We start from the raw sequence: 16436 nt of genomic DNA on the forward strand, positions 1-16436 counted from the left end.
GCCAGGAGTCTGCAACCAAGGCGTGGGCAGGCCGTGATCTTCTGGCGGCTCCAGGGCAGGGTCCCTCCTGCCTCTTCCAGCTGCTGGTGGCTCCAGGCATCCCTGGGCTCGTGGCCACAGCACTGTGGTCTCTGCCTCCGTGGGCACCTGGCCTCCCCTCTTCACCAGTGTCCCCCCTCCTTGTGTCTCTTATAAGGACACTTGTCATTGGATTTAAGACCCACTCTCTGCCTCCCAGAGCCCATCCTCTTCTCCCTGGACTCTGGCCTGGGGCAGCAGTCGGCTCGCAGACCCCACAGCCGGTTTAGGGCTGGCCCAGTCCTGGCACCTTCTCCAAGACCCACCCCATTGGCCCAGCAAGGGGACAGGCATCCAGGGGCCGAGTCACCGGGCCACTTCAGCTCAGGAGCCTAGGCTCAAGCCAGACCTGCCACCGGGTGTGCCCCCCGGCCCCAGTCCCCCACCCGGTGCCCATGCTCTGGGCCCGTCTGCCTGGCCTGGAGGCCCCAGAAGACCAGCGTCTTCATGTCCTGTGGTCGTCACAACAAATGACCCCAAAGCAGACGATTAAAACACAGCAACTCATTCTCTCCCAGTTCTGGAGACCAGGGGTCCGGGATCAAGGCTCCGCAGGGCCGAGCTCCTTCTGGAGGCTCCAGCGGAGGGCTCTTCCTTGTCTCTTCCGGCCCCACTGGCTCCAGGTGTTTCTGGGCACGTGGCCACATCACCCCGGCCTCTGCCTCGTCTTCCTATGGTCTTCTCGCCTGTGTGTCTGTTTTCAGTCTCCCTCGGTCTTCCTCTTCTAAGAGCACTTTTGATGGCCTTTAGGGCTGACCCACTCTGGTCTCCTTATCTCAAGGTCCTTCACTTAAGCACATCCGCACAGACCCTCTTCCCAAATAAGGTCACGTTCGTCGGTTCTGGGGATCAGAGTGTGGGCCCATCTCTGGGAGCCATTGTCAGCCTCCCATAGCCAGCCCTGCCCGGAGTCCCCAGCATCAGCTCTGCACCCGCTCCGTCCCGGTGCCTTGACGCCCCATCAGGCCCCAAGTGTCAGGATGGGTCTGATCAGCACCGTGTCTGCTGGAAGACGCAGGGAAGGAGGGTGCACCCTGGGCTGGACGGGCCTGGACGGGAGCCTGGCTCCTCCCCTTGGGGGCTGGACATCCCGGGACCCACTTCTCAGTGCTCCGAGCCTGCATGCTTACCTGCAGACGGGGGATGCTCTTCGTGCCGCGGAGCGAGTGAGGGTTAAAGGCCTTGCAGGCTGGCGCAGCTGCCGTGTCTGTTCCGCCAGCATCACCGCCCCCCCCCAACGCCTCCCTCTCCGCCCCCCCCCCCCCACCTCCAAGCCACTTGCAGCCCCACGGCCGCTCCACTCAGGGACTGAGCTCAAAGCTTCTGAGGCACGAGTGAACTTGGAGTCCAGGTTGAACTCCACTTCGGGGGAGACTCGTTTTAAATTCTATATTCCCTTCTAGTTCCTCTTATGGAAGAAAATCCAATCTGGAAGCTGTTTCCATGAAAACCGTTGGTTTCATGGTAAAAATGAGAACAAGTAGGACCAGCCCCCACTGGAAAAGCCAGCAGCCCAGACAGCGTGTGGCTCCCGGGCAGCGGCCGCCGCACGCAGGGCCCCACGGGCGGCCCTCGCGCCCTCCCCCGGCTCAGCCCTGCCTGGGGGGACACTGCTGTCCCGGCGCCGGGAGCGGCCCCGGCTCCGTGCGCTGGCGCCCGGCTGCGTGGCGCCGCTGCCTCCGTGCTCGGACCACGCCGGCGCCGCTTGGCCTCGCGGGTTGGGACCTGAAACTCCAGGCCCTGAAGGCCCGGTTTCCTGGGCCCAGGACTGCGGTGGGTGGGACGGCGCCCGCGAATGCGACCTTATTTGCGACAAAAGCCTTTGCAGATGCACTGAATTGAAGTTAAGAGTCTTGAGATGGGGGGATCGTTCTGGAGCTCCCAGGTGGTGCCGAAACGCCACCACCAGCGTCCTTCTAAGGGAGAGGCAGACGGAGGTTAAAGAGCAGACACACGGGAGAAGCCACCCGAAGGTGGCGGCAGGAACCGGGGCAATGCGGCCACAGCCAAGGCCGAGCTGGGGCCGGCAGGTGTGGGAAGAGCCTGGACCAGCCCCTCCGCTAGGAGCCACGGGGGAGGGCGTCCTTGCCGACACCGGGTTGGGGTCCGGCCTCTGGAACCGGGAGCGGCTATGTTTCTGTCGTTTTCCACCTGGTTTGTGGTCGTTCATCACAGCAGCCCTAGGACACTGGCACAGGGACCAAGGTGGCGTCGATGGCCACGGGACAGGGGCCCCTTGAACATGAAGCATGGCTGCTTGGAGGAGCGGGCAGGTACGTTTGCCCTGCCTGGACACTGTCCCACCCAGAACCGCACCACCGCCCTGATGGGGAACTGAAGGTCTTGCCCTATATTAGCATCTAGTTTGCTTTTCAGGCACCCCCGCTGCCACTAAGCGTGCAAGTGCGCAGCCCACCGCGAAGCCGGTGCCGCCCACCAGTGGGGGAGGAAGCTCAGGCACGCGGCTGCCGCAGGGGCTGGGCCTAGAGGAGGGACCACCCAGCTCCCAGTCCCCGCGCACCACGTCCTCCGGGTTTGGTGCTGCCCTCAGTTCCCGCGTGTGGCGTCGGTGGGAGGATGGGACGAGGTGACGTGTCCCCGGCCAGGACTCTTTAACCAGCAGGCAGCCCCGCTTCCTGCAGAGCGGTTGCCATCTGATCCCTTAGCGGCGGCGGTGCCATGCCGCGAGCGCTGTCCGGCAGAGACGCAGCAGGACGTGGGGGCCTGCGCGCCCCTCTCCAGGGGCTCTCACCTCTGAGAGCGGCCTTTGACTCCTCCCGAGACCCCACCGGTGAAGTGTCCAGGGCCAGGCAAATGGGGTCCTGGAGGTGGCCGTGAAGGGGGCACCAGAAGGAGATGCCCTCGTGGAGAACACACAGCTGGAGCCTGAGGTCCTGGTGGGACGAGGGCGATGCTCCCTGGGCCTCAGTTCCCCATCTGTGGACGGGCAAGGAGGCGGCACCTCCCTCATGTGGGTGCCGGGGGCTCCTGTGCGAGGCGGCACCGGGTGTGAGCTCTGCAGCGGACAGCGTCCACAACAAAGGCGCGTGACGGGCGGGTCAGCGCCCCGGCTGGGCCCTGGGCTCCCGGCAAGTCCCCCCAGTGCCTCCTCAGTCTCACCTCCACCCCTGCTCCGGCCTCATCGTCCCTGTCCTGACCTGGCTCCCCCGCATCTGCTCTTGCCTCTCTGAGCAGATCTCCTCCCTGCCGCCAGAGATCTTTCCAGAACTCAGCTCTGAGGAACCTTCTCCTCTTAAAACTCTGCATGTGCCCTGTTTCTGCTTGGGAAGACTCCAGGCCCCCTGCCTGGACCAGCAGCCCCCCAGCCTTCGGCCTCCCCCGCTCTCCGCCCCACCCACAGCCCCGAAGTGCAGCCCACGAGTCTCCCTCTGGCCTCTGGCCTGGGCTGTGCGTTCCCTCTGCTGGCGGGGACGACCGGGGGACGAGGCCCTGAGAGGCGGCACCAGGCCCTGAGCGACTCCTCCGGGACTTTGAGGTCTGAGTTCCCGTGTCAGCTCCTCGGGGAGCCCCCCACCCCCTGGAGGTCGAGTCCTTGGATGCCTGTCCACAGCAGCCTCTGCCTCTCCACCAGGGCACCTGCCCCGAGCCCCCGAGCCCCAGACCCCAAGCCTCTGCTGCCCGCAGGGAGAGCGGCCCTGGAGGTGGTGTCTGGCCAGGCTCCTGGTTCTGAGCCCCGGGGCCTGCACACAGGGGCTCACGGGGAGGGCTCAGGGGATGAGCTCCGCCTGTGGAGGGTGACAAGCCCAGGCAGGGGTCCACGCAGCTGTGGCCAAGGCCCTTCAGAGCCGTTTTGCATCTACGTGGCCAGAGCTCGGACGTGGGGCCGGGCCCCCAGTGCCTCCACTCACTGGTCCACGCCTTCGCCCCTCTGAGGTCTGTTCCCCGACCCCGAAGCCCAGTGGAGCAGGGTGGTGGGAGCCTCTCCTAAGCACAGTCCTTGCGCCATCCCCCAAACAATTACACGGCCTGCAGAGGGGTCTCGCCTGGCCCATTTTATAGACGGGAAGCTGGGGTCCGAGGCAGCTCTGCCCACCCGGAGGGCCCTTTGCGCCGGGCTCCATGGACACCTCTGCCCGCGCCTCCAAGGTGGGGTCCTGTGCGGGCCGTCGAGGAAGACGCCACCAGATGCCTACTTCGTCGGCGCTGGCACGGGCAGCCGAGAAACGCCCTGGGGAGCCGGGGAGCAGCCCCTGGCCTCTGGGCAGCTCTCACCTGCGTAGACGATGCTTTATGAGAATCAGTGGAGGTTTTTCCAGCCAATGTCTTCCTGAGCTGCGGGCTCAACGCTTGTCTGTAAAACACCTCCGGGGGGGTGACTTGCCCAGCGGGTCCCAGAGAGGGAGGTGTGGGGACACCTGTCGCCTGAACAATCACAAACTTGCTCTGTGTGTTCTAAGTCTGACTGGTGTCCGACATGGGCTGTTTCGCCTGGAAATTCCATTATCCTGCAAAGTTTACTTGGCCCCGATAGGAACAGGGAGGGCATGGTGTGGAAACAGCCGGGCTGCACGGAGCGGGGAGAGGGCCAGCCACCGAGGGGCTGCCAGGCCTGATTCACCCGCCAGGTCTGCGTCTTGGCCGATCCTGGGCGATATGCAGCAGGCAGGCTGTGCTGTCCTGTCCTGTCCTGTCCCTGCACTCGATGTGGGGGGCGGGCTTGGCCATTGAGAACCCTGTCTCCTGGCCCCCGACGACCTCTGCAGCTACGATGAGCTCCAGCCACCGGCAAACTCGAGCCTCTGGTCTGTGTGCTGCCCACGGCTGACTGCCGCCTGGGGTGCAGGTGCCGTCTCGGCGGCCTCCAGGCCTGGATGTGAGCTCTGGGCGGAAGAGCTCCTTTGCTGGACTCTGCATTGGCTGGCGGTGGGTGGGTGGAGGGGAAGCCCTCATTTCTTGGAGTTTGGAAGTTTTGACATGGTGGAGGGCAGCTTCATGGGTACCATTTGAGAAAGCCTGGAGCCCTGGAGTTCAAGTGATGACCAGGGCCAGAGCACACGCTCCTGGCTCCCCGTGCTGGCTCTTTCCCGCACAGCCCACGTGCTCTCTCGTTTACCCAGCAGAGCTTGATTGAGCACAGACTGGGGGCTGGTCGTGGGATGCAGAGATCAGGTCTCCGTGCAGGGAGGCACCTGCGTGACCACGTGGCCTTCTGGGCCTGGGTCTGCCCTCTGTGCTTGGCTGTACCTGCCGGCCCCCGTGCTTGTCACAGAGACTGTGGGCACTCCCCTGTGCACCCTGGGGACTCAGGCTGGGGACACTGGTTCACAGGAAGGTAAGGGCGAGTGGCTGCAGGGAGGGAGGAGACCCCCGACCAAGCCTCTGCAGGGGCGGCTGTGTCTCAGCTGTATCCTGCCCCCGGACCCCCCTCCCCTGACCAGCGTGGACAGCGTCACAGAACAGACAGACGACTCTGCCTGCCAAAGGAGCGAGGTTGTCAGCTGGGCTGGAGGAACAGTCAGGTGAGATGCCATCTGAGGGCTCCCGCTGGGCGGGGTCCCCACCCCTACGGGCATCAGAATGCCCCTACTGTTCCGGAGAACAGCGTGCCTCCATCCCTGGGGTTCTCCAAAAGGCCTGCAGACTGGGGCTGCCAGGGTGTTGGGGGCTGAGCTATGCTCCCCCCAAATTCACATACTGAACCCTGACCCCCAGCACTTCAGGCACGATTGTCTTTGATGAAAGGCCTTTACAGGGGAGATAAAGGTAAAAGGAAGCCCCTGCATTTTAGGGTGAACCCATCCAACGTGGCTGGTGGTCCTTCCTGAACGTTAGGACGGAGTTGCGCTAACAGGGCAGACGCGGGGATCAGACGGCCGTCTTCACGCCCGGGGGCCGCCTCGGGAGAAGCAGCCCTGCCTGCGGCTTCAAGTCCCGCTTTGTCAGAGCCCCAGGCAACCTGCTGTCCCGGGAGGCCTGGCGTCTCAGGTGCTGCCCTTGGCCGCCGGCCGGCCCACCTGGGCTCCCCCACAACTGTGTCAAAGTGGAGGTGGTGGAGCTCACGCCTCGTCCGAAGCGGGGGGAGCGCCCTGCTGGCCGGGTGGACAGGGCAGCAGCCCTGGCTGCTGAGGCCTCAGGCCGCAGGGGGCGGTGGGCAGGGCCGAGGGCGGGAAGGCAGAGGTGGGGGCTCCTGGAGCCGGCAGGGCGGCCCTCCAGTGACGGACAGGGTCCCTCCTCCTGGAGAGCGGGCTCACACGGGGTTGGGGCCCGAGGCAGGAGCTGCTCCCCGGCCACGCGCACCACCTCACTTGATCCAGTAAAATCCCTCCCCTCGGGGCAGGAGGATGGGGGCTCCGAGCGCTGAGACTACCTGCTCCAGGCCCGCAGCAGGGTGTGGCTGAGCCAGACTTGAACCCAGAGCTCCTCCTCATTGGTGAGGGGAGCCGTGACGGGGTCCCTACTGTTACGTGCAACCTGATGCAAGTACGTCTCTCAACTGGGAGGCGCGGCCAAGGGCAGCCTGAGCGCTTGCGGGGCTGGCCGGTGCCCCGGCGGCTCCCACTAGAGTCTGGATCGTGGTTACCCTCCTATGGACCCGGGCAGAGGGGTCCGGCTGCTCAGGTTGGGGGTTTCTCTCTGAGTCTCCTGGTGGGACAGACCCCAGGTGTGCATGAGCTGGAAGGCCGAGCCACGGCGCTCCCGGCTTTCAGGAGGGGATGAGGTGCAGCTACCCAGTCCGCTCGCAGCCAGGAGGCCAAAGCCTTCTCGTCACTGTGAAGTCAGCTCTCCGGGGGACACTGGGAGCTCTTGAGGGACCAGCTGTGTTGAGCCAAGCCGAATTCAGATGCCCGCTGTGAGCCCAGGTGTCGGGAGAGAGGGCTAGCCAGCACAGAGGCACGTGTGAGGACGGTGCAGTTATCAGGGATGAGGGACGCAGCTCTGGTGATATTTCCAGCAAGGCACAATGCCTGAAGCATACAGGTACCATTTGAATTTTATTTTTTAAAACATTTTTTGGCTTTTTTTTTTTGATTTGTTTGTTTTTTGGGGAAGTAATTAGGTTTATTTATTTATTTTTAATGGAGTCACCGGGGATTGAACCCAGGACCTGGTGCATGCTCGGCAGGCACCCTACCACTGGGCTGTGCCCTCCCCCACAGAGGCACGTGTGACTGTCACTGAAGGTACACCCCACGTCCTTGGGGAGAGCTGGAGCTCTGAAAGTCTGTGCTGTCTTCTGCTGCCTAGACCCCTGACCTACGGTGGCCCCCAAGACTTCAGGAGAAGCTGGCCTTCCCAGTATGGGGCGGGGCTGGGGGCTCAGGGAGAGTCCAATAGAGCTTCTCTCTCACTGAGACATAGGACAGTAAAGGGCCAGCTCTCCAGCTGAACCAGCACACACGACTCACAAGTCACACACGTTCCCCGGATCGTACGTGGGGTTTTACAGGGAGCGAAAACAACAGCAACGAGGAACTGTGAAAGCCAGAGGAGCATTTCTGCTGCACTTCACGTGTCTCGTCCTTTTCTGGTGCAATATTTAACACCTCGAAGAGCACACGGGGCAAACAGGGGGCCTGAGGGCCAGGAGCGCCCCGGCGCCCCACCACCCAGCTCAGGGGGCAGCACGGGGCCATCTCAGCAAACTTTCCCTCTACCCCCTCCCCTCCCTTCCTGTTCCCAGGGTGACAGGAATCGAAGGGCATCTGGGGAATTTCAGCCCGGTCTGGAGGTGTAACAGGAGACAGGGAGCATGGGGGTCCCAGACGTGCTTCGGTACCACCGGCTGAGTTATTTGCTCGAAGGGGATGGGGATGGCTTAGGGCTTCGAGGCCTCCTGATCCACCTCCATTGCTCTTTAAAGCTAGCCCTACTGCTCTTCCGGGAAGGGTTCTGAGCAGGGGGGCTTTCTGAGCTTGGGGAGCCTAACGGAGGGGGCTCCCACCTACCACCCGAGCCTGGCAGGCTCCTGCTCCAGGGAGACCTCGCCAAGGCTTAAAGAAGTGGAGGCAGAAAGGCAGCTCCCAGAGGCTGTCCCAGGACAGGGGCCCTAACCCTTCATCCTCTGCCTGCTGTCACCTCCCAAAGGGGTGTCTTCTTTGCTTTCCTTTTTGATGCAAAGGGGTCAGCAGACAGTAGGAGGGAGCGAGGGGGGAGGGGCTGCCGGCTAACTTCGCCTGATTAATATCCCAGATGTGTGGTATCCGAGCTCCCTGGGGACCTCTTGGGAGCCGAGACCTCAGCTGGGGCAGGAGAAGCTGGGGGGCGGTGGAGGGCGGGTCGGCTGTCGGGGTGGACATGTCTGCCACAGCCTTGGGCGCCCCGATCTGGCTGGATTGGAAGTTCAGCCTCCACCCAGAAGAGGAGCTCTGTACTCTTGCAAGTAAAAGAAAAAGTTAGGCGGGGTGAACTGCAACTTTTCTAGCCCCAAACGGTGGAAATCAGGGCCCCTCCACACTGCTTCTGGGGCTCGGCCGGGTGCAGGCACCTGGGGCGGGGAGAGTGGGGGTCCCGAGTGGGCTGCGGGGCTCCGACCGCGCGCACTCGCCGAAAGAGCGGGGACGCCGCGCGCGCCCTGAGTCAGCTCCCGCCCCGGGCCAGCCCCTTCCCTGCTGCCACTCGCCCGCTGTCCCCACCCCCTCGCCCGCGGCGCCCAGTGGGAGGCGGGGGCCGGCCTGGCCGAGCCCAGCGCCGGCTCTGATTTGCTGCGGCCGTGAGGGAGCGACAGCCTCCGCGGGTGCCTTCCAGGGGAGAGGGAGGGAGGGAAAGGGGGAGAGTGCTCGGCGCCCAAGGCGAGGTCCGCACTCCTCGTCCCCGCGGCCGGCGCAGGACCTCACTCGGGCGGAGCGTCCACGGGGAGCGAGTCGCGGGGCGGCGGCGGCGAGGAGCAGGCGAGCAGGAGTTGGAGGAGGCGGGGAGGCCAGGGCGAGCCAGCCGAGCGGGGTCCGGGCGGCCCCGCGGGCCAAGGACGAGCCCTCCGCCCGTGGGCGAGCCCGCCAGCCGACCCTCCCGAGAGCCACCGCCACAAAGAGATCGGGCCAGCGCCTGCTCCCATGACTTCCTAAAGTTGTGCCGGCCCCGCTGAGTCCGCTGCCCGGGCCGTGCCCCGCGCCCCGCGCGTCCCCGCGCGCCCGCCCCGCGCCCCGCGCCCCGCCGGCATGGACGTCCACACCCGCTGGAAAGCGCGCAGCGCGCTCCGCCCGGGCGCCCCGCTGCTGTCCCCGCCGGTGCTGCTGCTGCTGCTGCTGCTGCTGTTGTGGGCGCCGCCTCCGAGCCGCGCAGGTACGGGAGGGCTCCGGGCGCTCGGGCGCGGCGGGCCGGGGGCCGGGGCGGCGGGGCGGCGGGGCCGGGCGTGCGGCCAGCGCGGCTGTCATCCCCGGGCGCCGCCGGCCTCTTCTGCGCCTGCACAACCTTCCCCCTTTGGCTGTGGAATGCGCGGGCCGAGACTCCAAATGCCATTAGCTGGGGGCCCCGGGGAGGGAGACACGCCGATACGGTACCCCGTGCGCCGGCGGAGCTGTCGGGGAGCCGAGGGAGGGCTCCGTGTTGCATCAGCCAGAGGGGCTGTCCACCTGGCAGGCAAACTTTTGTCCCCAAACTTGGCGTTCTCTGTCCCACATCACCAGAGCGCTGCTCTGGCCCCGCTGCAGAACTTCCTCTCCTGAAACCCGGGAAGGGTCGCCCCCTAGAGTCACAGAGGGGTCAGTTCTCCCCCGGCCTCCTGGGATGAGGGGCCACTGGGGGGCATCCCAGAAGCCGAGCCCCCAGCCCTGGACTTCTCCCGAGCATCCTCTCCCACTGCCTCCAGACTCTGCTGCCTCTCCTCTTCCCAGGGAACAGGGCTTCCTGCAGTCCCTGCCACCTAAGTACTCAGTGAGCCGTACTGAGGGGCCCCAGGGGGTGGTAGAGCAGCCCTGCTCTCACGCCCACCTCCTGACCTCCTGGAAAGCAGTTTTTCTTGTGTTTGCCACCCAGAGACGGGATTCACGGAGGAAAGCAGGGAGATGGTCCTGGAGTCCAGGTGGTGCGGGTTTCAGATGATGCGCAGATGTGGGACCCCTCCTGCCAGAGGCCTGCCCTTAGAAGGAGCCGTCACCAGCGGGCGGCCTCCACCAGGCGTGCCGGCACTGACAGCGGCCTGACTGGGTGCCTGCAGCCCTGACTCTGTCCCCCACGGGGACCTCCTACACATCCACTTTTGTGGTCGCCTGTGGGATGCGTCTTCATACACCCTCGGTCACTGGCGCTCAAGGCCCCAGAAGTCCCCTGAGTCCCCATTAACAGGTGGGGAGATGAGGCTCAGAGCCACAGTGCGGGCAGAGGGATGGGGCAGTGGCTCCGTGCACAGCTGTCCACTGAGAAGGCACTGCTTCCCCATCCTCCCCCTTCTCTCCTCCGCTTCATACTTGAGGACGTGTGGGAAGCATCACTTCCCATGTTCCACTTGCCAGTTGAGCTAGTCCCTCTCTTCCTGGCACAGCGAGTGCTCGGTGGGCTGAAGCGGGTGAACAGGAGTCGGGGTGTCTGGCCAATCAGGGGCTGGGGGAGGGGAGGAGAGAGTGGCGTGGCCCTGGGGACCTGGGGTCTTTATCCCTAGCTGCCACCAACGTGCCCTTGGGCCCTGGGCTAACCGAGCTTTGTGTTTTTCCCGGGGTCACTGAAGCTGGGGACAATAGCAGACTCCAGGAAAGTGATGTGGCTCAGGGTGGGCGAGGTGGTCAGGGGACCCCATGTTGGCCCAGGGACACAGCCCTGTCCCAGCTCCTCTGCTGGGCTTTCCCTCAGGAACTCAGGTAGGAATTCGTCCGGGGCTGGGTGCTGGCGGGGGAGCACACAGCGCGGGTTTGCCTGGGTTTGGGGTCGGCTGTCTGCCCCACCCCCCATTGCTGCCCCCCGTCCATCCCCACTTTCTCTCCCTGACCGAGCGTGGCACGGGGTGGCTGCCTGGACCGTGGCTGTGGAGTTGGACATGTTGCTTTTGTCCAGAAGATGTTGAGAGCCTGTGAAAAAGCCACTTCTCTGGGTGGGTTTCACAGAGCTCCCCCGCCCTCCCAGGGTGGGACCCGTTTTGAAGTCATCCTCAGTGCGCAGCCAGCGGGAGCGGCTGTCCGCAGAGATGCAGGGGAGGCCGTCTTCCAGCAGCTCGCTCCTCTCCATTTTGGGACTCGCCAGATGTTTCCCGAGTTCTCCCTGAACACGGCTCTTTTTCCTACCTTCTTCTTGGCCAAGTGTGTGAAGGAATGAGAAGGAAGGTTGCATTTGGGGCCGCCTAACATTGTAACGGGCAAAGGGGAGTATGTGAAATGAAACATGACCCCAATATTTGGAAATTGAGGTCATCTCCTTGGCGCGTCATTGGTTGGCGCTGGTCACGTGACTGCCTTCTGCAGTGATTCGGTGGGAAGAGTTGTCCAGGTTCTGTGGGGCTTGACAGGCAGCATATGGTTAAGTTCCCTCTGACTCAATCAAGTTGGCTGGAAAGACAGCCTTTTCCATCTCCTCCTCCCACCCCCCTCCCATAAAGGCACAGCCAGTGGGAGGGGCTGAGAAGCCAAGCTAGCTCCCCCAGGCCTCTCCCTCCTCTGGTCCAGACTTCGGTGGCTGGAGGCCTCGGAGCTGCCGTCACTGCCCAGCGCTGTGACCGCCGGCAGTGGCCGCGGGTGGGAGGGCCTTCCCTGTGTGGAGGCACGAAGTCCCCTCTCTGACGATGTCGCTCCAGGGCTGTTTCTGGGGTGCCAGCCAGAGCCTGCCCGTTACGCGCCCGTCGGAGTTTCTGGACTCTCACCACGGCCCGCCCTTAGCTGAGCACAGCTGATGCCCGCCTGCCCCGCCCTTGCCTTCTGGCGGTCTGGCCCTGTCGCCGGTCTCTGCCTCCTCCCCAGGTCACAGACATTGTTGGGTGGAGCCGAGGGGTGTGGGGACAGACGCCCGCTGCCCCCGCCCCTCACTTACTGAGTGACAGTGAGCGCAGGCCAGCTCTGAGCCCCCGAGGGTCGAGGTGCGCCACCCACAGCCCACGGCTCCCTCGCTGCGCCCGCCCTGGAGCCCGGATTTGCAGCAGGGGGCCGGGTGGGGTCCCAGCAGCTGGGAGATGGCACACGTGGTGGGTGCCCATAGAATGGCCTGTTCTTAGCCATGTGCCCACACTGTCTCACTGGACCCTCACCCCGACCTGCAAGGTGAGGGGGGCTGGTGCTCTGAGCGGCCCAGGGAGCCGGGGGCTGGGACCCTGGATTCTGGGCACTTGGGTCCTGGGTGAGCTCCATCTGCCTTTCCCCATCATTTACCAGCCCCCCCTCCCCCACCGAGAGGCCCGCTGCCTGGAGCTGCGTTCGGCCTGGGGCTCAGCCCAGATGCAGCCCAGGGACAAGAGGGGCGGTCCATTTGGCCAGCAGAGTGTTTCTGTTTCCCTCGTGTCCCCCCTCCCTCCTTCCCCTGTCTGTTCCTCTCCTCCCTCCCCCGTTTTTATCTGAAAGTCATCAACTTGCCCCTGCAACGTGGCCTGCTGTCTCCACTTCTTCTTTTACCAGGCCCATGCTCACCTGCAGGACCTGCTGGCCTCCCGAGGCTTGCCTGCCCTGGGCCGGTTGTGGGGAGGCAGAGGTGAAGGCGGCGGCCCTGGCCCCAGGGGCCGGCAGGCTGGTGGGAGGCACTCACGTAGCCACTGTTCATTTCACTGTTCATCCTCCAGCTGAGCGTCGTTGAGAACAGCCTGGAGGGTGGCCCCACTAGGGAGATCTGGGGCGGCTTCCTGGAGGAGGTGATGCTAAACTTGGCCTTTCCCCTCTTCCTCCCTTCCTTTTGTCCCAGAACCACCCCAGAGTGCCTCCTTAGCAAGTGCCCTCATCATCCACCTCTGGCTTTGGTCTTGTCCGGGCCTCCTTCCTGGCAGGACATCCCCAGCCCCGCTCCACTGTTCTCCTGGGGCCACTTCCCTTGGCTGGAAAGCCCCTCATTAACTCGGTTGGCGGGGCGCCCCTGGCACTGCCTGGCCCGGGAGTGCTGTGCCAGCAAAAGTGGCCGCTGTGAGAATGAGGGGGCCTCTGAGGGGACAGGAGGGAGGCCAGGGCCTTCCTTAACTCTCTCTGGGCCCCGCACGGAGATGGTCTGATGGGTGCCGCCTGCCCGGGCCTGGGGGATCCTGGCCACATTGGGTCCCCATGCTGGGTGCAGCAGCCAGCCGTGGGAAGGGCCAGTCCTTGGCGGTCAGATTGTTGAACCCAAGGCAGCGGGGATGGTTGGGAGGCCAGTGTGAGCTGAGTTTCTCTGCCTCTGAGGGTTGGCTGGGCCGGGGCCAGTCACCGTGCCTCGGCCTTCCCTGCCAGAAAACCTCTTTCTTGCTCTGAGGGTGGTTGTGGAGACCGGCTGAGTCAGTCCACGGGAACAGCGTGTTGCTGAGACACAGGAAACACCTGATGAATGGAGGGTCTTACATCTGCTGTCTTGGGGGGGGGGTGTTTGCAAAAGGAAAAAGCACTGTTGCCACAATTCTTCTGTATTTAAAAAACTTTTATAAACGCCTTCCTTCTTTCTTTTTTTAAATTGACGTATAGTCAGTTTACAATGTGTGTCAATTTCCAGTGCACAGCATCATGTCTCAGTCACACGCACACACATACATTCACTTTCATATTCTTTTCCACTGCAGGTTACTACGAGATGCTGAGTACCGTTCCCTGTGTTACACAGTATGAAATTGTTGTTTGTCTATTTTATACATAGCAGTTAGTATCTGCAGATCTCAAACTCCCAATTTATTCTTTCCCACCTCCTTCCCCCGGTAACCATGAGTTTGTTCTCTATGTTGTGAGTCTGTTTCTGTTTTGTAGATGAGTTCACTCGTGTCTTTTTTTTTTTTTTTTAAGAGATTTCACATATAAGTGATATTATATGGTATTTTTCTTTCTCTTTCTGACTTTACTTAGAATGACAGTCTCCAGGTCCATCCATGTTGCTGTAAATGGAATTACTTTATTCTTTTTTATGGCTGAGTAGTATTCCATTGTATAAATACACCACAACTTCTTTATCCAGTCATCTGTCTGGACATCTAGGTTGCTTGTGTGTCTTGGCTGTTGTATGTAGTGCTGCTGTGGACACTGGGGTGCATGAGTCTTTCCACATTAGAGCTCCCACCAGATACATGCCCAGGAGTGGGATTGCTGGGCCATAGCTATGATGCTCTTTAAATGCAAGTACTCCAGAGGGAGCCCAGTGTAGGGAGCATGTCTGTCCAAGGAGGCTCTGGGGCTGGTGAGACCCTTGGGGCGACACACGTGAAAATGCTTTACAAGCCCAGTCGAGGGTTGTGCACGTGTGTCTGCGTGTATGTGTTGAAGCATGTGGGTGCATGTGATGTGCAGGTTTGTGTGGACCCACATGTGTGTTTGTGTTTGTGGGTGTACACAAATGTGCACACGCACGTCCAGGCACAGGTACGTGTGTTTTCACCATCTGCCGAGGCAGGGCCTGATGTCTTGGTGGAACTCCTGGCGAGGCTGCGTCTCCCTCCTTATCGCACCCCACCCCTGCCAGATGGAAGAGGAGGAGATGGAAACGTGGCCGCGGAGCCAGCTGGGCGGCCGCGAGGCTGTGGGTCCAGCCCCGGGACAAGTGAGGTCCGGCGGAGTCTGAGAACCTGACGAGTCCTTTTTCACTCCCGGGAGGCGATGTTTTCTTAGAGCCTCTGCCTTTCCCTCTGGTTCTCCCCTCTAATCAGCTCATCTGATGTCTGCACTTGGCCAATGTTAGTGTTAAGATTCTGGCCGGGCTCGTGGAGATACTGGTAACACCGGCAGAGCTGCTGGTGCCACGGGACGTGGCCTGGAGACACAGTGCGGGTGACCGTCCTGGGTGGGCAGCGGGAGCGGGATGGCCTGGGTTCACATCTCGGCTCCACCCCCACCAGCTGTGCCATTGGCCTGTTTCCCCATCTGTAAGAAGGGGTTTTGACTGTGGCTCCTGCAGGGTTCTCAAGACGGTTCTGTGCACAGTGTGTACAAAGCACAGAGCAAGACCCTCTCACTGTGTCACTGTTATGTCCTCCCTGGGCCCTGAGACGGCAGGAGGCAGTGGGTTTGGGGCCCGGTGGGAGTTCCTGGCTCTGCTCACTGGCTGGTCTTATGAGTGGCTCCCTCTGTCCTGGGAGTTTTCACACTGGTGCCTCCTCACGTGTAAGCAGCAGAGGTGACCCGGGCAGTGCCCATGGGTGGGTTTATCCGACCCCTTGCCTGAGCATGGAACTTGCATCCTGGGGCAGTCGTGGGACGTTTCATGGTCAGCACACCCCTCCCTTTCCCCTTGGACCACTCTCTACTTCAAGGAGGAACTGGGGCCCAGTGATAGGAATGGATGTGCCTACATCCTGCCTCCAGGGCTGTGGTCTTCCCTCTGAGACAGGACCGTGACCGATGGCTGACCATCTGAAGGGCGCATCCAGGATGGGTCCCCGCAGGGGCTTTGCTAACTCAGACGCCATTACTGCCCCAGCCCGGCCCCAGGCGGCTGGAACGGGGTCCATCGAATGAGTAAATTCTTGGTCAGATGTGTGTGGCTTCGCGGTGGGCTCTGGGGCACTTTGTGTCACGTACATCCCACGGTCTGAGCCATCATCCTGTTAGCTTCGACTCACCCGCTGGCTTTTCAGGCAGATTCCCAACCTAAGGAATAGCCCACACGAGGAGTAATGTCGCCACTCTTTGGTGACTCAGACCTAAGAAATGGGAACACAGTCTGACCTACTTTTATCCAAATTTCGTTACACAGAGCTCCAGGGGTAGGCGCCCAGCCTATTTCCTGTGGTGCTTCTGTGGGTGAAATGGGAGGTTCCTTTATTTTCTGTTTCCTAGGCCTGTGTCCTTTTGGGAGGAAACCCGTTCTTCTGCCCTGTTCTTTCCTGCCAGCACCTTTGCAATAGGGATTTTACTGGCCTCTTTGATTTTTTAAATAAATGCCAAAAGTGACATCGAAATGTGTGTATGTAGTGGGAGTGATTTGACTGTAAAAACTCTGACCCTTGTGTGGGAAAAATAGCGATCTGTCAGTGCAGAAGAGTGAGCATTTCAACCTGAATGGAGGTGGGAAGTGACTGTCTTGCGTTATGCTGGCAGGGTGACGGGAGGGTGGCAGGCGAGGCGTTAGCGGGGATCTTCCCTGGGCGGCTGCGGGGGACCTCAGGGGAGGCTGGCCCCTGTGTGGAGAACTCGGGGCTGACTGGCTGTGTTTCAAGTGCTTGTGGACCTCTAACACGAGTCAGGCCTGTGCCAGGTATGGGCAGCAGGTGCACAGGTGAGCAGGGGCCGAGCACCCCTGCCCTGGGGGAGCTTCTGGTGCACTGCGGGAATCAGACTCCTGAAGAGGTGATTGTGTCTGGTGAAGTGCAAAGTGGGAGGTAGTGAAAC

The 16436-nt window shown here is 62.3% G+C and overlaps 1 protein-coding gene across 3 annotated transcripts in view; it reads left to right on the top strand.

Moving 5' to 3' along the window:
- Positions 1–9177: 9177 nt before the first annotated feature.
- COL5A1 (collagen type V alpha 1 chain) overlaps positions 9178–16436 on the top strand; it is a 142791-nt gene continuing 135532 nt past the window's right edge. For 2 of the 3 annotated variants that reach the window (XM_064490758.1, XM_064490759.1), the window contains exon 1: positions 9178–9318. In XM_064490758.1, coding sequence (XP_064346828.1) covers positions 9195–9318 — 124 coding nt within the window. In that variant the 5' untranslated portion in view covers positions 9178–9194. The remainder of the gene's footprint in view (positions 9319–16436) is intronic. The other variant, XM_064490760.1, reaches the window with a different exon arrangement.

Source organism: Camelus dromedarius, chromosome 10, assembly GCF_036321535.1.
Source record: "Camelus dromedarius isolate mCamDro1 chromosome 10, mCamDro1.pat, whole genome shotgun sequence".
Lineage (NCBI taxonomy): Eukaryota > Metazoa > Chordata > Mammalia > Artiodactyla > Camelidae > Camelus > Camelus dromedarius.